Below are 11,829 nucleotides of genomic sequence, written 5' to 3'. Positions count from 1 at the left end.
AGTTTCATTTCATTTCACAGAATTACTCAACCCAGAGGAGGATGAAACAAGAGGGATTAAATGACATAAATAAATGATGACTGTGTTAATTATCAAGAGGTTTGAGAACTGAAGTGGCCTTTTTTGAGGAAAGGTCTCCCTCTTCAGGGCAGAAAAAGAACTGCAAAAACATAAATCCCCACACAGACAGTATGTTTGACTGAAGAAGTGTAACATAGTAGACTTAAACACATTTTGTTTGTTTTATTTTTCAAACAAAAAGCACATTAATCCATTCAATTTATTTTTGCAGCTTTTCAGTTTCAAGTAAAAATGTGGATGGCTCAAACACATAAATAGCTACATAAATAGCAAAACAAATAAAGATAATTTACATTCACATTTATATTTATATTATAAAGAATTTCCCCTCGGGGATCAATAAAGTATTCCGGATACCATACATAACAATAGAAAAACATAAGGGTTGGATAGCAGAAAAACCTTTTCCTCTGCGACTGATGCTACCACCTGATTGCAATGTTCTGGCTTCAGTTGGGAGATGTTTTTACAATACAAGTGGAAGGTGTGTTTCTGAGGCAAAACAACACTGACATCAGAAGTAGTGTGCCCAAATGTAGCACCTGAGCCAAATGAAAGGCAAAAATAAAAATACAAAACTGTTATAGACCTAAGCACCATGGACAGAGACCATCTTGAAGCCTCTGATTGTGGAGCTAATGTTTGTGAGTGACAGGCTGGCCTGCAGCATCTTTGTTCCCACCATGCTGGGTACAAAGGTGATGTGCTGCTCCATTCTTCCTCCTGGACACAGTGAGAGCACCCTGCAGGAAGACACGGGGAAGATATAAAAGAGTTTACAAAATGTTGAAATACTACTACCACTACTACTACTGCAGTGATCGCAAAAAAAAAAAAAGCACTCTGTCACCTGCTTTCACCTGGTTGGAGATGACTGAGTCCGACTAAATTAGTTTATTGACAGCTAAGCTAAAATTATTTACCTGTGAATGTCTAAACTTAGCACACATTGTAAGGTTATATTTCTGTTGATAACTAATTTCACTCCTTACTGAATCATGCAGCCTAAAATAACCCTTCAGTTCTCCCAAATAATTATTGGCCTCGAACATTTCGTTTAATGATCCTAGCCACGCCTGCCTGAACACTGAACACAAGCACATAAACAGAACAATACAAGTGTGAAGCAAGTGTTACAAGTCTACATTCCTTCAACAAGGACCCACTGTACTGTCAAATACTACACAGTGACACTCCTATATTTGAACATTCCTTTGCTCATTCATCTTTCCATCGACTTTAAACATTCAACACATAGCGAACATCATTCTCACCTGAAGTTAACTTTGCCCTGGATCAGCCCTGCCCCAGCTACAGTCAGTACTCCACTCACTGGGTGAGAAAATGGGTTGGTGAAGGACACTGAGGCAGTCTGCACTTTGTTAGGTACAATGGAATCTGCAACCTGAAAGAGAAATGTATGTTAGTAAACCCTGATAATTCCTTTAAATTACCCCTCAAATAACTTCAAAGTGAGTCATTGTCAATCTGTATGTATCCTACAGTTCTTAATTGAAGCTATATGCTGCTTCAATTGAGTGAAAGTATCCAACCAAAGATGCATTTTGCATTGCTGCTGCACCATCCCATAAGATAAATAAATAGATTCCTTGTAAAAGAATTGTATTCATTATCCCTTTGTTTAGCATTCCATATTTGGCATCTATGCATTACATACAACAGTGAGTCCAGCTAGATTGGAGAGATTAACTCTTGAATCTATTATTTAAAGAGCCCTCAACAGAAGTGACATTGCTTTCCAAACTTGAGAGTAACATCTCTCATCTCATCTCAATCTCTCTGTTTTTCATGTACCTGTACAGTAAGATGTGGGCTGGCGATGTTGAACTCCTCCGAGGCCAAGACCCGCTCCTGACTGTCCATGTCCTCCACGACTACTGCGAGGTTGATCAGGTTGTCTCCCAACACATGCGCATACTCGGCTGGGAGGATCTGCTGATGAACAACCTTGGCTGGAAAGACAGATAGGGAGAAGAAGACAGAAATTGAAACCAAAGCAATCATTCAGAAGTGAACATTTAAGTGTGTAGATGAGTGAAAAGTGAATGTACCTTCCATGGGTGCCAGCTTTATGACACCGTGGGTCTCCCAGAAGGCGTCTGAGGGGCCGTGGTTGTATTCTTTAGCCTGGGCATTGAAATGCACCTTCATCTTCTTGGCAACGTTCTGCCTGTTGATGACTTTCACCGCGAAGCACACAGGCTCCCCGGCAACATGAGCTCTATCCAGGGTCAGGGAGACTGACACCCCATTTGACGAGCCTACTGAATAAAGAGGGAGAAAGGCATTGCTTGAGATGACGTGTGTTTTAACAGTTGACGAGTCTGATTAAAGTATCCAAAATTCAAAATTACCCCTACTTAATGTTGAGTCTCTTGACATCGTAGAACGTCTTGGTGTAAGTGATGAAGTCGGGCCTACATTGTAAAGATCAAACAAAAATGTGAGTAAAGTAACTAGTTATTTATGCCTTAGAGTGAATATTATGGCACTTCATGAATATATTTTCTATTTTTGGCTCCTACTTTTGATGTGTTTGTAGTCTCCAGTGATGTTCTGGTGTATGGGGAAGCCAATAGCTTTGGTGAGGATGAGGGATCCCACTTTCTCGGTGTCTTTGCTGTAGCTGATCACTCGACCCTTGCTCACTATGATCGAGAGGACATCGGCATTCACCTCGGCGTAGACAAAGGGAATGTCATAAGGCATGTCAATACGTCGATCCTTGATTGCTTTGACTGGGGCCGGGCCGCAGCAGAACTCTCCTACGACATAAGAAGGAAGAAAAGCAGATTATAGTAATGTTTATCCAAGAAAGGTTTAAGTTCAGAGATGAAATTCACAACAATGATTCTTACACACCTCCGCTCCTCTCTTGGGGGGTTGGGTCCAGAACCTGCCAGCCATCCATTCCAGGTCCCAGATCCCGGCGAGTCATATAACACTCCACCCACACATGGAAATTCCTGTAAAAATGGCCAAAATAAGATATCACAAAGCATGAATAGGCTTATTTTGCTTCACTAAATAATGTACTATGGCACTTCAGCAGTACAATAATACATAGTACATAAACATAAACTGTTCATATTCTAATGCCCAATGATTGATAACAATATCTTAAGATTTATTCAAAAAGTGATTTAATAAGCCAGGGGTTGCTTTAGAAAATTTGTCACAAAAAACTGTTCCTGGTCCTATTTGCTGATTCAATAGTTAAATCACTACTGACCATATGCTGTCCTTGCTGACGTTCAGCTTCTGCCCTGTTTCGGTGTAGTACTCCTCAATCACCAGGTTGGCATTGGTGTCATGAGCAGAGTTGAAGTTTGTGACGACGCGGCATGGAATGCCAAGAACTCTCATGACTGAAAGGCATAGTTAAAACACAGTCGTTAACATGCTGATGAAAATATTTGAAAAATTGTGTGAACAAGGCAGATGAGACATCAATCGTGACGTCTTATTTTAGAGGTTTATTACTGGTTATTCAAGACTGCACAAAAACTTAAGGGTAAAGATTGCTTCTATGATATTCTTAGAATTTTGTAAATTCAAAAGTTTTGAATTATCATGACATAATCACCTGTGCACATGACAGCTGCAAACACCCAGCACTGTCCATACTTGACTGGGCTGTATCCAGACTGCGCCCACTGTTTCAAGATGTCCCCACTCCCAGTCCACATGGAGGGGTGAACTCCTTGTTTGAAGTCATCTGACCAGTTCCCTTTCAGCACTCCAAGGTCATCCTCACTGTTAATCTAAACACGAAAGAAAAGATAAATGTAATTTTCCATCTATGCACTTCATGCTCTAAAGATCATAATGCATGCTCAGGCATCTCACATCTTCTGAGATGACTCTGATTTACATTGGCAGCTTTATAACTCTTTCGCTCAACTGTTAACAACAATAATTACAGTGTCATGTAGTATTCAGAACTCTGCAGGAGGTGTGTGTATTTACAATGTGCAAAACACAGTGTCCAAGTTCAAGCCACAACCTGTTTTTAATAAGCAGCAGTGACGCTCATGTTGTCATACAAAGTAAATAAAAACAGAACATCACGTGATTTAATCCCCTCTTGAAGTTTGTATGTTCTGTTCATGCTTTTACTCTGAATCTCTTCACACTTACCATGGCAGACACGACCCGGCTGATGTAGACGGGGTTGTTCCGGTTGAGGTAGTCTAATCTTGTGTTCTTTTGATGCCGAGGGCTGACCTGGAGCAGATTCAGGCATGCCTCTAGAACACCGGGCTCATACTTCACAAGTAGAGAGAAAGAAATGAGAGTTAATTTAATGACATTTGAAGCATATTCTAATAAATTTGTGCATGTTTTGTCACCTATTAACATTTGACTAAGCGGTTTCTGTTTGCTGTTAACTCTGCTAAATCACCAAACATATTCCCTTGTTTATTCCCTCTATTTATTAGTTTCAATTGCTGCCTGGCAGAAGGGTTCAAACCACTAAATACTGCGAGTGGACACGATAGTTAGTGCATTCATTGGGCTAAATGTAAAGCAGCAGTCAAAAAAATGACAACAAATTTGAGTCAGCACCTCTACTGTAAACAACCTGAAAATTTTTTGCTTACACTGAAAAAGTCTGATCAACAGATATAGTTTTTACACCTGATCAAAGGACCATGGCCTGGACACAAGGTTCATAGGTGTCCCCATAAACAGCAACCCAGAGTCGTTCTGGACGTATTCCTCTCTCTGGTCCTCAAAGGGAACATACACTGCATCCTCTGCAAGAAGTAAATCGAACATTTGGTACATCCTAGTGTATTTTAAAATGCATTGCTGTATACACCATAAATAACTAAGACTTGCAGCTGGTGCCAGACATTTATGATTAATCCATATCTGACTCACACAGCACATCACCGCTATTACTGTACAGGTCAGATTGCCGTTAAAGGAACAAATAAATACTTGAAGGTGATGAATAAACACAATACATCCTCATGAACTCATTCAGCCACACAAACCGTATCTATAAGTACATATCTGATTGGGTTAGCTTACTGCTGCTGCAATATTATAAGCTACCAAAACCTTCTGAGTCTGCAAAACTAATAGCTTCTGATCATTTCACTGCGTTGTCACTTGTACTCACCACGACACCAGGGATTGCAGAGCAGGATGAATTTGCCAATTGCACAGGCCGTCCGGCTGTCCTGAGTGAACACACACAGCTGAAATCTGTAGTAGCCCACCGAGGCCGAGGCAGGAGAGCAGATGAATATGGAGGGTCTTTGGAGGTTCAGGCCTTCTGGGTCAATATAGGCATTCCAACTGGAGGAAGAAACCTTCTTGGAGGAAGTGACTGGAATTATCACATACAGGCTGCCTGAAGAGGGAAGAAAGAAAGATAATTAGGCAAAGGAATATTAAATTGTGGTTCAGACTGGTTGCATACAAAACAGCTCCCAAAACTCCCAAACAGCCATTCGTCCAAACAAATCAGTACTAAATCTAATCTAGATTACCTAGCATGACTTTGATCCTTAGAAAGTCCGTCTTGGGGTCGAAGGTTCTGCCCTCCAGTTGCAGACTGACTCTGAATGGTGCTCCTCTTCGCACCACCAGGGCTTTGGAGCTCCTGAAGCCCTGTGTTCTGTGTCTCTCCAGGTTTTCAGATTCTTCCAGGTTGACATATTGTAAACTCAAGTCTGCAAATTAAGAAAATGAAATGTAAGAAAACTACAGAATAAATGCATTCAACAGTAATATGGTACTAGAAATTCACTCAACAGGCAATAAACAGAAAGATCAAGAACAAAAAGGCAGGCTGGGCTTAAGTGATAAAACAACAAAATGAGTAGAGAAAAAGAGCTTGCATCTCTGAAGACAAATCTCACCTTCCATATGTGAGTCCTTTTTTTCACAGCAACACTCTATGTCCCCACTGTCACCCTCTACAGTTATATAAACCTTTGCCCAACCCTCTGAAAGCATTTTGTAGTGTGAAAGTGGACACGTATCACTCAATTGTTACTAAGGCTGTTAAGGCGTGTCTATCAAAACATACGCCAATAAATGGGACACTCCTCCTTGTTGACGATGTTGCAGGTGTACAGTTTCATGTGTAAAATACAGCAGGCCTTCCGTCAGTAATCAGACTCACCCAGTTCTACGGAAGAACAGACAGCTGGAAGGGAAAAAGTACGTTTAGAGGGTGTGAACTCTCAACATGCTGCAAAGTTCTCAAATACAGATAATTATTTTTTTCAATTCAATTTTGTTTATATAGCGCTAATTCATAACACATGTTTATCTCACTGCATTTCATATGGAACAGGTCTAGACCGTACTCTTTGTAATATTATTTACAGAGACCCAACAATGTGAGACCTGTAGCAGGAGCAGTAATACTTATTTTAGTGAGAGAAACCTGCTGTTCATACAGCTCACAAACTCTTTGTGTAGTATGTTTTCACAACATGTGCTATTATAACACTATATAGCGAGGATAAGTTAGGCATAGTGCCGCATGTATCTGCCCTTAGCTAGATTTCAACCAAAACTTTAACCAAAATTTAGTTTGAAAACAAAAGGTGATTCAGGATTTTTTCCCAGGAATCTTAGGCTGGCTAAATCACAATTCTCTCTTGAGTCACTGCTACAACTCAAACGCAATAGTCTTTCATCATTGTCTTTGGCTAATAAATGGCTAATTAATTATATTTTTTTATTGAAAATGGCAGAACATTCTGTGGGGTTTATTATGCAACCATCTATAACCATTAAAAACACTGTCCCCACTGCCTTTTTATAAACAAGTGCTCACTACCATCTAATTTTAATTATAGTACAACTATAATAATACATTTAATCCAACATTAACTAACATCAAAACCAACAAACAAAACAAAAAAATAATTGCAAACTAATCTCAACTTTGACTTCTTGGACAGTAAGTCTTGCTGCCATAACCTGAGTCCTTTAAATGGCAGCTCAGGCAAGGCAAATGTGTTGGTATTACAGGCCGTTCACCATAAAAAATTTACACCAATGTGGCATGTGCAGTTTGACAGTTTCAAGATTCCATCAATCCACCATTTTCCTTAATTTGACCCACCCTAGTGGATCTAAAATTGATACAGGTCTAATTTGACCCAGAACAGCCCAACCTCTATATACAAAGAGTATGTAGTGGGGAGAACAAGTATTTGATACACTGCTGATTTTGCAGGTTTTCCTACTTACAAAGCATGTAGAGGTCTGTAAGGTACACTGTAACTGTGAGAGACGGAATCTAAAACAAAAATCCAGAAAATCACATTGTATGATTTTTAAATAATTAAATGCATTTTATTGCATGACATAAGTATTTGATCACCTACCAACCAATAAGTATTTGATATATCAGAAAAGCAGAACTTAATATTTGGTACAGAAACCTTTGTTCGTAATTACAGAGATTCATACGTTTCCTGTAGTTCTTGACCAGGTTTGCACACACTGCAGCAGGGATTTTGGCCCACTCCTCCATACAGACCTTCTCCAGATCCTTCAGGTTTCGGGGCTGTCGCTGGGCAATACGGACTTTCAGCTCCCTCCAAAGATTTTCTATTGGGTTCAGGTCTGGAGACTGGCTAGGCCACTCCAGGACCTTGAGATGCTTCTTACAGAGCCACTCCTTAGTTGCCCTGGCTGTGTGTTTCGGGTCATTGTCATGCATACGGGGTGGCTGTGGCTCAGGAGGTAGAGCGGTTTGGCCGTTAATTGGAAGGTCGGCGGTTCAATCCTGGCTCCCCCTGGTTGCATGTCGAAGTGTCCTTGGGCAAGATACTGAACCCCGAATTGCCGCCAGTGTATGAGTGAGTGTGAATGTTAGTTTCCGTTTGAGCACTTAGGCTCAGTGTACGAATGTGTGTGACTGGTGAATGCAGATGTAGTGTAAAAGCGCTTTGAGTGGCCACGACCCATCGTCAGTGCTCTTACTGAGGGAAGGAGGTTGTATCTCGCGATATATGCCCCCATCCATCCTCCCCTGCAGAAAAGCATCCCCAAAGAATGATGTTTCCACCTCCATGCTTCACGGTTGGGATGGAGTTCTTGGGGTTGTACTCATCCTTCTTCCTCCAAACTTGGCAAGTGGAGTTTAGCCATAAAGCTCTATTTTTGTCTCATCAGACCGCATGACCTTCTCCCAGTCCTCCTCTGGATCATCCAGATGTTCACTGGCAAAATTTTAGACGGGCCTGGACATTCGCTGGCTTGAGCAGGGGGACCTTGCATGCGCTGCAGGATTTTAATCTATGACGGCATAATGTGGTGCAAATGGGTTTTTTTGAGACTGTGGTCCCAGCTCTCTTCAAGTCATTGACCAGGTCCTGCCGTGTAGTTCTGGGCTGATCCCTCACCTTCCTCATGATCCTTGATGCCCCACGAGGTGAGCTCTTGCATGGAGCCCCAGACCGAGGGAGATTGACTGTCATCTTGAACTTCTTCCATTTTCTAATAATTGCGCCAACAGTTGTTGCCTTCTCACCAAGCTGCTTGTCTATTGTCCTGTAGCCCATCCCAGCCTTGTGCAGGTCTACAATTGTATCCCTGATGTCCTTACACAGCTCTCTGGTCTTGGCCATTGTGGAGCGGTTGGAGTCTGTTTGATTGAGTGCGTGGACAGGTGTCTTTTATACAGGTAAGGAAGTTCAAACAGGTGCAGTTAATAAAGGTAATGAGTAGAGAACAGGAGGGCTTCTTAAAGAAGAACTAACAGGTCTGTGAGAGCCGGAATTCTTACTGGTTGGTAGGTGATCAAATACTTATGTCATGCAATAAAATGCAAATTAATTATTTAAAAATCATACAATGTGATTTTCTGGATTTTTGTTTTAGATTCCGTCTCTCAGAGTTGAAGTGTACCTATGATAAAAATTACAGACCTCTACATGCTTTGTAAGTAGAAAAACCTGCAAAATCACCAGTGTATCAAATACTTGTTCTCTCCACTGTATCTTCGGTACAAAACTGTTTTCAAAATATTTTCATTTTAGCACATTTTTGGTCACTTTAGCAAAAGTCATGAAATTCCAGGTTAAATGAATGGCATGAGGGTGTTTTTAATGCTGTCAAATGTCAACTTTGATCCAAACTGTATGTAAGGGTTAAAAAATTGCACACACACAGCCTCATGCACAACTAGCAAGTTTTCTCTGTCTCTCTCTATCTCTCTACACGCACAACCTTTAATCTACCGCCTACAGCCTTCACAATGTTGCACTAGGAGGACCAAATTACTTTTGTCCCAGAATAGAGGCGTGGGAGTTACTTAGCTCTATTGCGCAAATCATGTTCAAGCAGTAAGTCACTTATTTCTTTATAGTAACAGGTATGTTCAGTAGCTCGGGTCAAATGCATTTTTTAAGAATGAATAGTGACTTTAAGTCACAATGGTTCCAGTCGCTCAATCTGTCGATCTATCAATCTGGTGTCTTCATATCACTGAGTTGTTTGATGAAGCATCCTAGGATGTGCTGGGACACATCATCATTGATGTTTACTGAGATCACTAGGTGTTTATTGTCATCATAAACCCTAGCTCAGCCAACCCAGCCAGGATTGATGAGACGCTGGCTTGTGTCCCAGCAGCATTGTCACTCCTCCTGATTCAAAGCCATCTGAAAACCCTCTCTGCAGCCTGCATGGTGAACTTGAAGGTTTTTGATTTTTTTTACAGCCCCACTGATGCTCTGTCCCTGCTGTTCTCATCTGTGACACCACAATTGTGGAACGAGCTACCACATGCCATCAGAGCAGGGGTGTCCCTCTCTAACGTCAACTTCTCTTCGACAACACTTTCTTTTATAACACCTCTAACTCCTAACCTCTAACATGCACTTCCTGTGCTCTTCTTCTTCTATACCCTTACAATTATCCTGTATTATGTGCACTTTTTGTTAACTCTTTCACTAGGTATTTACCCCATTGATGTGACATGTATATTAGCTCTTACTAGCATATATTAGCGCTCTTTTAATATGTGTTGTCAGTTGTAGTTCTCGTGCGGTATTTGGGTTCTGTTGATGCTTGTATGTTATTCCTCAAATGTAAGTCGCTTTGGATAAAAGCATCTGCCAAATGAGTAAATGTAAATGTAACGATTACCACTGTTGCAGATGTGTAAGCAAAATTCAGATTTTGTAGCTGGTCATGGCAGAGCTATTTGTATAAGCTTTTGATGCTGTTGGTTAGTTTATTCAAAACATTCCATCATATACAGTAAGAGAGAAATATAGATGACATTCCATCAAACTAATTTTGACAGCTACTTCTGGTCCCGCCCCCATACCGGATATGTATATGTAACTGATAAGAGGGGTGCGTACATCCTTCCGTTGTTTTCACCACATGGAGATCCCCTCTTTGGTAGGTAGATACTGTTCAAGGATCCAAGTGCCCTCTTGGCATTTTCTTGAAGACAATGTTCTCGTTTTATTTTCACAGACTCCCATCATTGGCCTATGGTAACCCCTCCTAGTCTCTTATCATTGGCTCACGGCTAACTCTGCCCATCCTCTTACTTTGTATGTGACAGCATGTGGGAACTGGTGAGGGGTTGGAGACCATTACTTCTGGTACAAGCAGATCATTATATAAAGTCTGTAGTTCCAAACTCTTGTCTCCGGCTGATAAAAATAGGTTCCTGTTTCGAAAATGAACTCTGTCTGATAAACCCAGACCGTTTTTAACAACCGGAGTCTCGGGTTATAGATAACCATAGTTAATAACTGGTCTACAAGATTACCTGAAGATGCTAATGACAGTTAAAACACACAACTTGATGTGGCTAATTGAGAAAAAGGAGGGAGGGGAGGGATGGAAGGAGGTGCGGGTGGTGGAGCACATTCCTCAATTCACCCTGCACAGCCTATGCTACACCAGAAATAGAGAGGACAGAGAAGAAGAGACACAGACTCTAGAAGGATTAAAGTTTTAAGACTCACAAGTTTAAGACTAGACTACAGCTTTTCACAGGAGTGATAATGATGGCAAGTTTGTAAGACAAAGCATTAGCAAAGAAGTTTAATTTTGGAACTCACTCTTATTTTGCTGTATGCTGTTGAAGGTAATTTAAAATGCTGTTTAATTTTAACTCACTGTTATCTATTTTACTGCTTTACCATAATTAATTCAATTTATTCCTTACTTGTTTAATAATAAAGACTGACTTGATTCCAAATCAATGAAGAAACCTCCTACTGATCCTTTGCTGGCCCCGGAGATTCATCCTTTACGTATAACTCATTGCTATACTTTTTTTAATGATAAATTTATTGCCATAAACACCTACTAGTTAATTCATTCAAGTTCATGTTTTATTATTTAATAAAGTCTTTAAATCAATGAAAAATCTCCTCCAATTATCAGTCAAAAACACACAACGGAAGGATGTACGCACCCCTCTTATCAGTTACATACACATATCCGGTATGGGGGCGGGACCGGAAGTAGCTGTCAAAATTAGCTTGATTGAATGTCATCTATAGTTCTCTCTACAGTATTATAAGCTGATTATATGTTTTATACTGTGACGGCCCCAAGAGGTCTCAGTGTTGGGCCTCCTGTATTGTGTGGTGTCTGTCTGCTGTCTGTTTCTTCCTGTAGGCAATTAAGGAGATTGGGAGCACCTGGCCAGTGAACCCAACCTATTTAAGCCAGCCCGCCCAGACGCCAGTGTCGGTGCTTGCGCCTGCCAACCTG

At 40.8% G+C, this 11,829-nt stretch overlaps 1 protein-coding gene across 4 annotated transcripts; it reads right to left on the bottom strand.

Annotated features, from left to right (window-relative positions):
* Nucleotides 1–232: 232 nt before the first annotated feature.
* On the bottom strand, nucleotides 233–6,089 carry tgm5l (transglutaminase 5, like). 4 transcript variants are annotated; one of them, XM_038697366.1, is made up of 14 exons: nucleotides 5,979–6,089; nucleotides 5,607–5,789; nucleotides 5,234–5,467; nucleotides 4,744–4,862; nucleotides 4,243–4,371; nucleotides 3,689–3,866; nucleotides 3,335–3,470; nucleotides 2,965–3,068; nucleotides 2,628–2,867; nucleotides 2,457–2,519; nucleotides 2,154–2,363; nucleotides 1,897–2,054; nucleotides 1,356–1,486; nucleotides 233–824 (listed from the first exon to the last, which is right to left on the bottom strand). In XM_038697366.1, exons 1-14 carry the CDS (start codon nucleotides 6,073–6,075, stop codon nucleotides 671–673), a joined length of 2,136 nt encoding a protein of 711 aa, XP_038553294.1. In that variant the 5' UTR covers nucleotides 6,076–6,089; the 3' UTR covers nucleotides 233–670. The 4 variants fall into 4 exon arrangements, with proteins under 4 accessions (XP_038553294.1, XP_038553295.1, XP_038553297.1 ...); XM_038697367.1 differs by having other exon boundaries at nucleotides 2,154–2,366; nucleotides 2,463–2,519; XM_038697369.1 differs by having other exon boundaries at nucleotides 2,463–2,519.
* Between the last annotated feature and the right edge of the window lie 5,740 nt (nucleotides 6,090–11,829).

Source organism: Micropterus salmoides, unplaced genomic scaffold, assembly GCF_014851395.1.
Source record: "Micropterus salmoides isolate LMB-PRFRI ecotype aquatic unplaced genomic scaffold, ASM1485139v1 Ms_hic_scaffold_4, whole genome shotgun sequence".
NCBI lineage: Eukaryota > Metazoa > Chordata > Actinopteri > Centrarchiformes > Centrarchidae > Micropterus > Micropterus salmoides.
The sequence above is the reverse complement of the archived record's forward strand: the minus strand, read 5'-3'. Positions and strand labels throughout refer to the sequence as shown.